The 15495-nt window shown below is 41.6% G+C and overlaps 1 protein-coding gene across 5 annotated transcripts in view; it reads right to left on the bottom strand.

Annotated features, from left to right (window-relative positions):
- Window positions 1-15128: 15128 nt before the first annotated feature.
- Mitf (transcription factor Mitf) overlaps window positions 15129-15495 on the bottom strand; it is a 54574-nt gene continuing 54207 nt past the window's right edge. For 4 of the 5 annotated variants that reach the window (XM_069136156.1, XM_069136157.1, XM_046626102.2 and 1 more), the window contains one exon: window positions 15129-15417. In XM_069136156.1, the coding sequence (XP_068992257.1) occupies window positions 15181-15417 (237 nt within the window). In that variant the 3' untranslated portion in view covers window positions 15129-15180. The remainder of the gene's footprint in view (window positions 15418-15495) is intronic. The other variant, XM_046626106.2, reaches the window with a different exon arrangement.

The following is a 15495-nucleotide window of genomic DNA, read 5'->3' as shown; positions in this document are numbered from 1 at the left end:
CTGTTTGGTGTTTCCACTTCAGTTTGACCTTAACAACAACCTCTGACATACCGCACTGTTTGGCAAGGTATATAAGGTACCATCCCCGTGGATACAGTACACCGAGAAGCCACTCAACATGACTATTAAATATGCAAAACCACTTATGGGGCAGGTTAGCTTGTGGCGGTTACGCCATGCGTATACAGCCATACAAGGCGATGTTTCTCAGCTTCCTCTTCCATTGCCCGTGTAAGACGGCGTGGCAACCGTAAGAGCTACCGTTGGCTCGTGTGTGCCGGAGGTACAAGGGTAAAGTGGCTTTGCATGTTTCGACATTTCAGTTCGTTGATGTTTTCCGAGCAAACTCTTTCCAGGCTTGGCAACAGCAAATTTATCTTCACCGTGCGGGAGAAGGAATTTTAAAGTGCACTGGGACCGACTGTATGGCCCCAAAGTTTCATCGTGAGAACGGACGACTAGATTTGGGTGCATGCGGAAAAATGTTCGCTCGGTGTCATGGGAACGTCATTAAAAGATGTCCTCTACTTTTGCCTGCAATTTTCTTTCCTTTTTTTTCCAACATTAATCGGCGCGCGATACGTCAAAGTTTAATAACGATAAAAATTCGAGTGGCCACTCGGTAGTCTAAGGAAAATGAAAAACGGTCGATTCGGGGTGCACGCCGGTAAACTGGGCAACGATAAAGAATGCACGTGCATCATTAAAAGAAAGTCAAGTGTAGCAGTCTCGTTAAACCTTGAAAATGGTACCAAATAACCGCCGGCTTTTTACTAATTGCAACCTGCAACTGCGCTTTCGTATATCATTTTCAAAGGAATGAAAACCCAACGTAATATTTAATGCACCGATCGGCGCAATGATCGTCAGCCATTGACGTTCCTTCTATGTAATTGAATACCTCAGTTCGCTTTGAACTTGCAATTTTTCACTCGAGTAAACTTACCCGTACTACCGTTTGATATACCCTCGTTTCCAATATTCCAGCGTCATCTCGCGAGGAGCAATATACGATTCAGGCTAACTCGACGGGATTTGCAAAAGTGAAAATTCAAGTGCACGCGTATAAAGAATCGCAATTACGTCGAGCTAAGCTGGTAGCATAATGTCAGTGAAATTTGACCTAGGATTTTCCAAGAGGTGAGGTAAATGGAGCCCACCCTTCATCGGCTATTAGCTCGATCAATAAAAAGGCAGCGTCTCCCGATAGCCTTGCTCGCGAGGGGTTGGCGCCTAAGTACATGGAATAAAATGCACCGGGTAGAGTCCCTCTCCGTCCGTGTCTTAACTACATCAGAACTCCCCGGAGTTTGGTGTGTGTTTCCTGAAAGAAGGTTGCAGGGCTCTAGCTCAGAGTGCAGCAACGACGCGGACGGCTGCGTTAATGACCACCGCTAATGGATACACAATGACACAGTAATGTTAATAAATAGAGTGGGAGCCGACTGATCCTCCCATTAAATAACTACGGCATACAACCACCCCGCAAGGATCTATTAGCGGAAAGTGGCCCTACCGAGATTCCTATCTGAACCGCATTTGTCATATTAACGACAATTTTATTACACGCCGGAGTAAATTCCCAGTGTTCATCCAATATACTACCACGTCGAGGTTCACGGTTGCCAAGACTCTCCGACTTGGAGCGGTCTATACACACCGGATTGATGGTTATACCCCGTCGCAGGAAAGAATTCTCGGCACCGACTCCGTTACGGCCGATCCGGATCGGCCGCATTCCGTTCTAACCTCGAATAATTCTCGAACGAATCCAGCCCAGTGCATCGCTTTGACTGCCGTCCAAGTGTTCGGAAAGTATCTCGCATGAGACTATTTCAAATTAGGACGTTACTATTGTCATCATTTTTTTTTTCGTTGAAACATCGTCGAGATCTTGGTTTTTTCCGTAAGAAAAATCCTTCAGAATTCGAGTGTTACTAAACTTCCTTTAGCTCGATTATTTCTTGATGGAGCTCCTAAGTTGCCTGACACCACGTGCAACATTACAATGAAACCAGTCCAACCGTTAAACCGCACTATGCGACTATTTTAGCTGATTCCGCGAAGAAATTCGAATGAGTATACTTCCTATAGGTTCTTTAAATAACGATTATTCCAGCAAAACAAAATATATCCTTAATTCGGAATGATCCATTCACATGTAACATACATCATGCGAATCTGCAGATATCTTGAAACTCACTTGCCCAACGGAATAACGCAGGTGTGTTGTTGTACCGAGTTGCCTGCCACAGCGTGAATTTTCCGACAAGGGCCGAGTAAATTGTGTTGAAAATTTGAAAGTAAAAATATCGCATTCCCTCCTTCCCCTCTCGAAGTGCATGCGCAGCGCATTTTGACGGAATATATTAAATCCAGCATCGGAAGCAAGGTGCATGTCGGCGTTCGCTCAAGTGCTCGAAGCATAACTTTGGAAAGAAAAGAACGTTCGATATTTAAATGTCCTCGAAACCCTTCCCCTGAACAATATACCCACGCGCGAAAGTGCGACAGACCACCACCCTCGGGTTCTGAATCAATGTCCGTAATGTATACTTGATGTAGAGTTAATCCTAGAAATTTATTCAACCAGTTCGTGCCTCGGAATAAGTAGGGCCTTGTCCTCACAAATCCTCGAGCGATCTGTGCCACACCATAGCGAACAGTGTCGCCATCAGAGACCGCGTCGGGCTCCTCTTAAGTCTGTCAAAAGAGTTTTGTCTTCATCTCTTTTTCTAGCCCCCCCCCCCCCCTCTTCGGGTTACCGGGAGCCTGCTGCACCTTGAAAGAAGAAGGGGATGAATAAATTTGAAAAACTTTAACTGAATTAATCATTACTTACTGCCGTGGCGAAGTGCCGCCTAGACCTTATGATAAAAAGAGAAATGAACGTACCCTAGATTATTCAGTATCTGCGGTAAGTCTTTCCTTGAGGACAATCCATGCGTTATAAGCCCTCGCATCTTGCCGGTCTCTGATCGCGTTTTAGCAAGAGAAACAAAAAAAAAAGCAACAAAAATAAATTTTAGTGGATACCCCCCAGCGGTACAATATCGACAAGACGCAACGGAACTCGGCAGCGCGGCTTTCTCTATCTGAAAATCAATATTCACCTCATTTGTTTCAAGACCCTTCAGGTGCGCGCAAGGAAGTACAGAGGGAGAGAGTAAGAGAGAGAGAGAGAGAGCTCGCGATTTGAACGTAAAAAGGACAAAAGACGCCGGGTCAGGGTAACGCGGTTACTGAGCTGCAAGCTCGGAATCTTGTTGCGTACTCAACTCGACGTTGGAATCCAGACTTTATTCTCCGGGAGTTTCAATGCCGCGGAATACATCAGCTATCTCTCAGCCACTCTCAGCCCTCATCAACCCCCCCGTGGAATAGAATTGTCTTGATCACAATGCGCAGGATTCCATTTATCCTCGGTTGATCTCTGCGCTTTCTCTCCTTCGATACCGCGATTCCGATGCGCTGATTATACGAGCAAAAAAAAAAAGAAAAAAAAGAAAAGAAAAGCGTCACGACCGACTCGTATTTTGATAAATTCTTGGATAAACAATATTAGTTGATCAATGCATAAAAAGAGAGAGAAAACTTATCCGAATAAATCATGCTCGGAACGATGAAGCACAGAGCGAGGGAGAGAGAGAGAGAGAGAGAGAGAGAGAGAGAGAGAGAAAGAGAGAGAGAGAGAGAGAGAGAGAGAATGGAAAGACCTGCACACACCATCATAAATTTCAATGTATAATAACACGAATTTTCCAACTGGTTTCTTGATGATGATAAATGTTACCGCACTAAGTAATGAAGAGAGAAGCGGAGAGTACGAAGGAGCCTAGACGGTAAGATTAGAGAGATAATTGAAATTTTCGAGAATATCGAAACTCTCTGTCTATAGATATAAGGTACGGAGTTTGAAACCAATCAAAGATTTCCAATATCGATAACGACAAATTTTCATCGCCACTGTAAGATGTTGCCTCTTTTCTTTCTCACGTTACATGCATACATCAAGTTCACAATTTTACACCGAAACGTTTGACGCCGATCCTCGTTAGACGAGCAAGGATCCTAGTCCAATCACGAGTTATATGATGGATGCTCTCAACGCCGTGAACCACCTCTCAGAAAATGGGACTCCCCGTCTCTCTTTCTCTCCATCTTTTTTCGTTTCATCCGACGCCGCGCCGCCGGGGTGGAAACGAAAACTGGGCAGAAAGTAGAGGGTGATTCCCCTCCTTAATTGACACATCACAACGGTGTAGTCCGTGTGATAGAGTCAAGTCGTTTGTTTTCGTCAGCGGACGAGGCCACGGCCGGGCTGCAGGGCAGACTCGGGTCACATCGAAAAAGGGGGAGCCTCGGGTAAACGAGTGTAATATGACGTCGACCATATTCCGCCCGCCAACTTTCACCCTCCTCCGTACCGGGACGTCTTCCTGCCTTGGTTCATTCGGCGAAAAACATCTTCAGAATGAACCCTGCAGATATCTGGAAGAGAAATTCTGCGATATTGTTAATCAACAATTAGCGCCGATGCTCGTCTGATAATAAAACGATTTCTCCAAACTGGCGTGACGGAACCAAGCCAAAGTCACGCGCTCAACGTCGGAAGTATTTTTAGCAGACAGAGCCGAGTTGCTGGTTTTTAAGGCTCGTTGTATGTAACGATTTGCCGAATTTAGTAGGAAAAGTTTTCGACGAGAAGACGCGTTTTCTTCGAACTTTGCTTTGTAGAGTGAGCACAAAGAGCCCTGCAGCTATAAAAGAACCCCCGGAGAGATACAGTTGCGTTCGTTACAAATTTACCAGATTGCATACCCGCATTTATACCCTGATACCGGTCTACGGGACGCAGACATCGCGGCCATTGGATCCGTCCAAAGGGTTTTACGAGGATGACCCAGAATGGTCTCCGCCTCGATCGGTATCTTCGATTCGAAATAAACGAAACTTCATGCTTACTACGTCGGCACGGCTCTTGACTGATAACTCTGCAGGGCTTTCGGGGCTGTTGTAATCACTGGCGATCTTCACGGCCCCAACGTAAATCACGTCTAACCAAGGCCTCCGACCTTGCTTTTCATTACGGCACTTACATCCCTTATCAAGTCCCGCAGCGTTACTGGAAAAAAGAACCACGCTGAGGTATGAAATCGGAACTTTTCAAGCTTTCGGATAACGATACTGACCCTCTGACAGGGTGTCGTACTCGTTTCGGCGTCCAGGATATCGTGATGTTTAAGGTTTTTCAGGAACAAAGTAAAACCCTTCGTTTCGCGACCTTTTTTGACGATCCACTGCAACGTTAAAAAAGTTTTCAAATGTGATTTTACAAATATTTAGAGTATAGCAAGCAACTTGACGCTAACATCTAGATTTCTTGCACTTGTACATCACCTTGGCAATACGGGCAATAAATATTCAGCAATATGTTCCGTGTACACTTGGGGATAATGAATTTGAGAGAGTTAATTTTTTACACTGGACACTTATGTTGGCAACACAGGGAAACCTACAGCGCCACAGTCGGCCGAGCGCGAAACAAACTCAATCTCAATAAACGTAACGTAACCCATGACCGTCGAATCTAACCTTAGTTAGTTTGTTTCGCGTTCGGCCCACTGTGGCGCTGTAGGTTTCCCTGTGTTGCCAACATAACTGTCTAGTCTAAAAACTGATCCGTCTCAGATTCATTGTCCCCAAGTGTACATAGGGAGAAAAAAAATCACGTTTTCTTTAAATTCGATCTGTCTACACAAAAGACTCTGAATTAAACTTAAAAAACGTGTAAGCGAGTATCAATATTCCGTATATTGCTGAAATCTGAGTTCACAGTTAGCCTAAAAATAAAATTTCATGACATTTCATGGGTCGCATTGAATTTCGTAACTTTCAAGAATTTTCACGTTTTTTCAGGTCATTAGACACCCTGACTCCGATGACGAAGTTCGCGTATCCTTTTCGACTTGGTCTAGTCTTCTTGGTCCGATCACTCGAACCGTTTGTACCATGAACCAGAATCTCTCTTTCGACACGAGTTGTCATGCCCAATCGTTTCGGTGAGTCTCCAAGTCCCAAAAGTGCGGACGAACCTGAAACAAATATACTCAAGTCAGTCCGGAGGTAATAAAAGGCTGTTGAATCGTTTAATAGCTTGTTAAAATCCCCTCGGATAAAATCTCCGGAACGGTGGAAAAAAAAAAATCTGACGCAGGGAGTCCGGTATCACGCAGCGTTTCCACTGCACGAAATTGGCGAGAATGAGAGATCACACGTGAGGTGCCCGAAGCCCCAGCTGTGCTGAGAATCGAATTCTACAATTTGACGAATGCGGCTAGGTGCGCGATAACGCAGCGATTCCCTGTAATGAAATCTTGGGTGTTCGCTTGGCGTTTCCCCTCGTTTTTCTGGAAAAATTTTTCTCGATCCTGAACGACGAAGGCCAGGGCTGAGCAACGCGCAGCGGGTGTCAGGCGAACGTCGACGAGTAAATTGAAGCGATCCATTATACGCAGGGAGAGATGGCGTAGTCGGAAGGTGTTCCACGGTGAAAATAGGGCGAGATCTCATCGCTCCTGTATTTCCCTCTCGCCGTGTGGTGCGCACACACCTTTGGGTACCTGTCTCGGAGGGTGGTCCACCCCCCATTGGGCCCTCTTCCCCGCGTCATTTCCTCTCGGGGTCTTTCTTATTACACTTTTAGACGCTCGCCTCTGCATAATCGTTTGCAATTATTAACAAACAAAGGGAACTGTCCGGTTGCGTCTACCTGCAAAATGTACAATACATTGCCTGCTACTCGAGTAATAACAATTATAATAAATATTAGACGACAGTTTTGCGTAAATAAAGGCGAATGCTTCGAGCAACCGTCACTCGGATCTAGACTATATTTTCCTGTCATGCGATCTCTCTGTCTCGAGAGTGGTTATCCGTCGTGTAACGCGTGTTCGAAAACTTTTGAAACCGGTTGACACTATCTTCAGACGTATGGTCATATACGGGATTAACTTCGAGAGGTTGGATTTGTCCGCGAGTCAAGATAGCGTCGAAAGAAAAACTCGAGTGGATTTTTTTTATTTCAAAAGTGGATGTAACTTGAGAACAGTTAATCAGTTCTACCGGTATAGCAGACTCGGGTTATCGGTTTTTACCGTCAACAATAAGTGGACGTGATCAGTATCGAACACCGTGTTGACAGCGTAATAATAAGCTAGGAGCCGTCAAAACGCCGCGGCGTTTATTAAAAAAAAATTAGACAAGTACCCGTACAGTAATCGAAAGACTATTTTCCAGAAGAATTGCCGAAAATGTTTACCAGAGAAAAAATTGTTGATAATATTGCCGAGCGTATTTTCACCCGCAACGGAAAGGAAACTTGATGATTTCGTTTCACAGGATTCGTAATTTTTCCACCCCGAGTGAAGAAAAAAAGAAAATGTCTGTTTACCACGGTGGCGATGTTTTATAGTAACGCATTTGACGTCCAATGGTTGAAATTAATCTCGCAACAATGTTAAAACAAATTTCCTACCACCGTCGGTGTTGTAAGTCCGTTAAAAACTTGAGCAACTGAGCTACAGGTACACGAAATGTGGGCGTAATAACTTTTCCCGAAGAATAGAAAGGGGAAGAGAGGAGGAGAAAGGAGAGATACAGAGAGGGTCGTACATTATAGGAAGAGATGTTGCAAGGTGCCGTTAATTCAGCAACACGAGAACCGGCAACGCGTATGTTTATCACGAAGGTATGCAGCTGGGGCTTTTCACAACGCCAAAGAGTCTCGAAAGCTCACCGGGTGGTTTTTCCCCCCACCCCCATAATTTTATACGCGTGTAAGCGTGATATTTTTTCAGTTTTACTTCTTTATTCTTCACTCCTTTCCTCCGACGAAAACATCGCAGGAACGTCAGGTCCAGATGCGTCACGAGGCTATAATGGCGAATCGAGACGATGACGGATTCGCAAAACAAGGGAAGGGTCGGGATATTCTCATATTAAGGAAAATTACATCTGTCATAGCTGCTAGGAAGTTATAATAATGAATACTGTTGCAATAACGGTCAGAGTAATGTTGCAATTGCAATAATTAGAAAATTTAGTAAATATAACTATTCGGTATGATTATAAGTTGGATATACGAAATTTTTTCTTCGTTTCAACGTCAAACCTTTTCCATCGAATGACGAAATTTTTTCACTTGACTTTAATTATTTTACCATCATCGTATCAAGTATCGCGATAGTTATACAAAAATATAGTACAAGTGATTTGTGTAATGAAAAAATGACTATATCAACACCCTCTAGATTTTCATCTTCTAGGCGAAACTCCATTTTCAACGGTTATTGCGAGAAATAAGAAAAAATTGTTGACGAACGTGTGGTATGAACGGCAACAAATTGAAAAAAACAAAAAAAAAAAAAAAAAACTTTCGCAACAAAATAACGGTTATGCAATCGCTGAAATAATTTTCAAACAAATTTCAAATTCTTTCGTCAGTAATGAGAATACGAGTTGCTTCAACTTCATTTCATTTCATCAGTTTTGACGTTCCGAGTTCACGGCTCACGTGAAACGATCAAAAATTCTACCACCTATAAACGCGTATCAAGCAAATGTGCGAATGAAGCCGCGGGGTTTTAAAAAAAAAAAAATTCCACACATACATACCTATCGATACAACAGCTGTGTAGAGTAGTCGTGCAGCAAGCGACGGTCGTGTATTGATCGTTAAAAGATTAATGAGAAACGGTTACACGGATTAATGAAATCAGAGATAATTCCGTAGTTATACATATACAAATATACGTATACATATGTGCACATTTATACGGTAAATTCGATCGCGTTGTCGCTTTATCGCGTATATTTATAACTTTTCGTCTGAACAAAAAATGACCGAACGTATGAATACGCGAAAACGAAATTTTTTTTTTTCTTTCGGTACTACCGGAATTCGAACATCATTATTGTCCCTCATTTTCCGGCATCAACGGTTCGCGCAATTTTCTTAATTACCTCATTCTATGCCGGCTCTGTTCGTAAATTGTCTAATTAAGAGGATTCATTGACGGAAAGAAACTGAGAAAGAATAAAAATAAGAGTGGAGGAGAACAGGAGAAAAAAAGGGCAAAGAAAACCAAAAAAAAAAAAAAAAAAAAAAGAAACTTATACGTAATTGAATTCTTGAATACGCGTTTTCGCTCCTCGTCTCGCGTTGTTGGCACAATGCAGTTAGGTATGTACCAACGATTCTATAGACTCGTTCCTGCTGCGCCTGTAGAGACAATGGTTGTACATCAATACCTCCACTATACATGCATTTCCTTTCGTTTCATTTCATTTCATTTCATTTCATTTTCCTCATTCGTTCGTTCATTCGCATCCCCCGCGGGCGGATCCTCTTCCCGTATTAATATACACCAATATTTTGCTTAAAGGTCTATTGGAATGTTCGATTTTAAATTTAAAAAAATATTTTCGTCCAAGACTTACACGGAAACAGTCTGTTCGTAAATAGAAATACGATACTATACATTTTTGATTTTTTATTTCTCTTTTCGCTTCCGTACTTTGGAGACGAATAGTTATGTTTTTTTGGAAGGTGAAATAAATGACTGAGATCAAACTATGTAACAATATATATATGTATATACAGTATCATTCTACTGGTATCAGATCGCACCTAAAATTGTACGATATTCGTGAAACAATCTTGCAGATATATTATTGTATACGTGTGTCTGTATACATATATCCATACATGTATATTCTAGTATTCGTATACTCTTCATTTCTTTCTATAACATTATATATATATATACTATATGTAATATAGCCTATGTACATAAAACAAACTGCAATAATAATGCTAGACAATGATAACAACAGAACAATTACATCGGCACTGGTACGGTAATGCATTGCAAGAATTGTTCTAATTTGGCTATTTTTTTTTTTTTTTTAATAATTTAGTTTAGTTTTAACCTCAAGTAATTGTAACTTATCTTATTTGTCCGAAATAATTTTCATCAATTAAACTGTGAAACTTTAACGCTCCGACTTTTCACCCTCTGTGTATACATTTTTCACTCTTTTTTTCACCCTTACATTTTATTTGTTCACGTCACCGTTCCCTGTGAGCCTCCAACTCTCGGCGGTACAACGATTTTTGTTTTTTTTTTAATTTCTTTTATTTAATCTTTTCTTCCAAATATAATTCCGCACTACACACGAGTGCCCGTATTTCCTCCGCGCATTCGCGAGTGTGTTACACGTACGGGTACACATATATGTATGTATATAATATACACGCATACACCTTGGTCGTGTACAATTTAAAATAATAATTTGCTACAATACTATTTACATATGTATATAATGTAGGCACGTGCGCTCGGTGTATGAACGTATGTGTATGCGTGTATGCGTGTATGCGTGTATATAACGTAGACACAACCGTGCAGGTCGCAGAGCGAAGTACAACCGTAAAAATAACGAGAATAATTGAGCTATATACATACGCTGCACGTATATACCTGCCTAAAGATATAATTGCAGGTCGCGGCACTGGAGTAAAAATTTTCAAAAAATACGTCTCTACTATATTTCAACGTGCACGGCATATACATGCAGCTATGTATATATATATATATATATATATATATATATATAGATACGTGCGTATACATATACATGCATACATACTATTTACACGTTTCTACTATTCACTCGCATTTTTACAACTGGTTGAATATACGTTTACATTTATGTACAAGATACCGCAAGTAACGTTAACATTCTTCTAACAATAAGTTTCTTTGCATCTTTCTTCTTTATTTATACGCGATAGGTATAATTGAAAAAAATCACCCCTCACATTTACACATATTTATTTAGCGTCAGCCTATTGACGATTAAACCTAACAATAATACGATCGATAGTCCGTCGAAAGTGTAAGAATATGCTTGACGAGAGAGATCAATTCTCGAAAAGAATGTACGAATGGTCTGGCGTGAAGTGTGAGGCGCAGATGAAATATCAAAATGGCCGCGCGTACGCAGCGCGCTTGCGATTTTATTTCGACTGTACGCTAATCGTCGTAATTCGTAAATCATAATTCGCTGTGTCACGGGAAACGCAACGACGGCAAGAATAGTTGAGTAGCAATACGACCTCCTACAAAAGCCTGATAGCTGGGAATTCAGCCGGTGAAATTTATTCGTAAATACGTCTGTGTATCGCATGCCACGTTTCACTCTTCAACGAAAGAAAGGAAAACGCCATTATCAATCCGATTACTAATTTTCCGTGTTTTTAATTATTTCCTTGTTATAAAATTTCAATATTTTCACGGTACAGAGGCGCGATCGCGGGCGAATATGTTCAACGTATAAATGAAAAAGGGGGGAAAAAAAAAAACGTATAAGGAAACATAATCCCCCCGACTTGCTTGGACTTGCAAAAAGAAGCCGGGGTAGAGAAAAAGGCAAAAAAAAAAAAAAAGTAATAAATAAATAAAAAAAAAAAAAAAAAAAATAGGGGAAAAAATATAACGAAGTACTCGCTAAAAGGTTGCTTTTAAAAATTGTATAATAAACACGCGTGTGCGAGAGGGGTGTGCGAGAGGGAGGGTCGACGACCGAGTAATGTTGCAGCTACCTGTGCAAACATGCCCGACGCGAACGAATTATTACGGGGAGGGGGGAAAGGCATAACGATGGGTGTCGGCAAATGAGAGGGGAAACAGCAAGCGGCGAATGCGTGTGCCTTATTAATTTATTACTACAGATATGCAACGGTGTCTCCGTGTCTCTAAACGGAGACAAGCATGTACGGGGTAGGCGGATAGACGGATGGGTATAAATGAACATACGTGTGTGCGATACGTGAATGTTTTATTAAAAAGAGAAAACTGACAACTATATGTATGTATATGTGCAACCCACGGCCATTGCTGTTGACGCGTAGCCGAAATAGGTTGTAATAAATCTATTTATCACGGACTGCTTCACCGACTACTAAAGAGATCCGCGTATGTCTACATCAACGTCTTTGCCGAGGCTGCAGAGCGAAACTTGGCGAAAAGAAACGAAAGAAACATCCACTTAACCAATTTCACAATCGGCTTTCATTGGGTTACAACCGCTCGTAATGGCGGGCTTCTATTTTTTGCAATCACAGGTACAACAAACGCAACGATAATGCGATTGAAGAGAAACGATGGTGAAAGTATAAAAGACCGTACGAATTTTTTAACAATACTGTAGAATCGAAGTCTGAACCTTATCCCGAGGGTCGGTTCTTCTCTCGCGACGGTTAGATTTTACAGAAGATCGCGATTAAGCGGTCGCGAGAAAAACTTTTCATTCAAAACTCCCGACTAACTAAGCTATAAATTAAGGGAATATAAACGAACAAATAGGTCCAGCAGGTCGACCAAAATTTTTTTGTTCAACTCAACCATTTTTCAATGCATCACTGAGCGAGGGGGGGGGAAAAAAAAACTATAAAGTACAAATGAAGTGTTAAAATTACAATAATTTGGGTCATACTTACTGTGCAATAAATGTAAAAAAAAATAATTCACACACAAAGTAAACCTGCTTGTACGTTACGTTCAGTTAAAAATCTTTCTAACGGTGATAGGTGTGTACATCGCTACTGCCAAAACTCGATTGATCTCGATCTCCAGCTTTCGCAAAAACTTTAGCAAAATAATTGAAAGTCATAAGCTCGCGCGTAGACAGACGCACACACACACACACACACACACACACTCACCCTTGCACGATGTACTTGAAACTCGGTGAAACTTTAACGGATTATGCGTCTAAAGACTACGTTCGCAAGATTTCGATAAAGGTATCATCGATGTCGACGTTGTCTCGTTAAGTATCGTAAAAATCAATAAAGCGAAGAACGGTTAATTTTAAAATATTTTTGATAAAAAAAAAAACGAACCATGAAAAACTCGAACTTTGACAAAACTTGTTGATCGCCTCCAAATTATCCCGTGATTCATTTTCTCCCGTTCTCTGATTTCTCTGACCACGCCGGAGCGTTCCTACGATACAGAGCAGAGAAACACAGAAGCGCGAAACAATACGCACGTGATGAAAAAAAAAAAAAAAAAATTACGTCTAGATAGTTCATTAAATTTCTATGAAAAGCAAGCACATCTCAATTTTATAATCTAGCGTCATCAGCCTTCGGTAAAGTAATAATAATAATAATAATAATAATAATAATAACGATGACGATGATGATGATAACAATAATAATCATACCCATAAAAATAACGACGACGATAATAAAAGTAATAATCTAAGACAACTATGGTAACACCTCGTTTGTTTTCTTCCAAGTTTAACTTCGTTTCGTTTCGATTTCTTTGCCTTTACGCTTCCCAGCTCGCGTCTGGCGAGAAAATCAGTTTCAATATTGATCAAAGTGACGATCTTTAACCATCACACTCTACGTACGTATAAAATGTATCTCTTGTATTAATAAATAAAGGCACTACTATATACGTATTATACAATATTTGCGCATAGCGATTGCTGGGGACGAAATGAAAGGCACGCAGATGAGCGTGGGCAATTACGATTAAGTATTGAAGAGAAATGCCGTTTGAAAAAGGGAGATAAAGAAAAAAGAAAACACGAGGAAGGAAAAAGAAGAAAGAAAGAAAGAAACTGTGAACGTCGTATAATACTTTGAGCGAAACAATTAAGATTTGGCGAGTATATAATCCCGATATTGCCTATATTGTGCAACACGTCAAAGAAGCTCAGAATCGATATAACGTAATTAACGTCATACACGCACTGGTGGGCGTATAAAAGGATCCGGTAACTTTCAAGCCTCGTTACAAGACCGGTAAAGGAGCTGCAGAATGATTTTCGTACGACAAAATTTCTAAAAATTGTCACTGACATTCGTTGAGAGCTCTGAAGTTGAAAGTTTTTCAAAATAATCACCGGTAAGCGTCGGCCTTATAACCGCGAGGAAGATAATAAATAAATATAATTGACGCGCATCGCATCGTCCTTGTTTATACATATAATATGTATGATATACAGAGTGAATTCCTAACGACTGCATGGTCCGCCGTCTGTTAAAATTTAATGCGCACCTGTTACAATCCGAGTGCGGCTGTTTTCCACGGTGACAAACCGTCATGAATTCAGATGAGAGTTTACCGTGATGCGTGTAACCTTAAAAATTTTTACACACTTGTCGACGGCAGCTGTGCTCAATTCAAAGAATTTTTTTAGGTTAGTCACAGTTGATCATCCCGGCAAACAGTTGCTTTCGGATCGTGGCGCGTGCGCGTTAAATTTTAGCAGACGACGGACCATGCGGTAGTTAGAAATTCACTCTTTCTTTCTCTCTCTATATATATATATATATATACACACACAGACGCACACATGTACGTAATTCCGCCTTAAGGTTGTAACCGTACCGTGCGATTCGGCATCGAAAAAGTTCATGATATCCAGGTATGGGTGGAGGGGGGAGGCACGACCTCCTCTTTCCCTAACCCAATCTTACCTCGCTTAGAGCCATTCCATTTTCTTTTCAAGAGAACTTTTTGGAGGGGCGGAACTTCGCGGCCTCTTCCTTCGGAAGTTGGTCTCGCGAGTCCCAGTATCACGTCTACACTTTCCGAAAGGGCAGAGGGTCAGACGTCATCCCGACGTATTCTTCGGGCGTGTATAGCTTGCATATAAATCGATGGTTGACCCCCGCCTCTCTCTCTCTCTCTCTCTATCTCTCTCTCCCTCTCTCTCTCTTTCTATTCGGTTTCGAGAGTTCACCAGTTTCATACCGGAATCCGTCAAAGTAAAACAGAGAGCGAGAGAACGAGAGAGAGAGAGAGAGAGTTAGAGAGAGACATGGAGGAAAACCGCACTGGGATATAATTTACGATTGCATTTTCGAAAGACGCGGTACATGAACGGGCAGACTCACTTCTTCTCCTCCCGCGCTTAGAGTACCTAAGTATTAGTTCTTGATCATCTTCGAACCCTGACTGGTTTTATCTTTGTTTCGTTGCTCTTTCATCTCTCGTTTCGCGTTTCCACAGGGAACATTCTTTTTTTTTTTTTTTTTTTTTTTTTGTAAACGTGGTTGTTCGAAATTTTCAAAAAAAAAAAACTCGCTGGCTACGCGACGATGTCCATGTCCGTCGACGAGTTCGACGTTGTCGGGGCGAGACTGCCGAGGGTGTCTTCGTCCGGCAGGGGATGATGGCATGCCGATGCCGGCGGACTCAGGGGAGGCAGATGCGGCGAAGATAGCATCGGATCACCGCCGTGGACGGGACCGCCGGTGTCATCCTCCATCAAATCCTCGAGCTGGGAAATGCTTAGCGTCGATGTTTCCCCAACCACATCTGGAATCTGTCAATAATATTTGAATGAAAATCACTCAATGTTAAACAGTCGCATGTGCACGGCTAATACGCGTTACCTCTCATT

The sequence above is a fragment of the Neodiprion pinetum genome, chromosome 5 (genome assembly GCF_021155775.2).
Source record: "Neodiprion pinetum isolate iyNeoPine1 chromosome 5, iyNeoPine1.2, whole genome shotgun sequence".
NCBI classification, from domain to species: Eukaryota; Metazoa; Arthropoda; class Insecta; order Hymenoptera; family Diprionidae; genus Neodiprion; species Neodiprion pinetum.
Note: the sequence above shows the minus strand (reverse complement) of the source record. Positions and strands in the feature narration are given on the sequence as shown.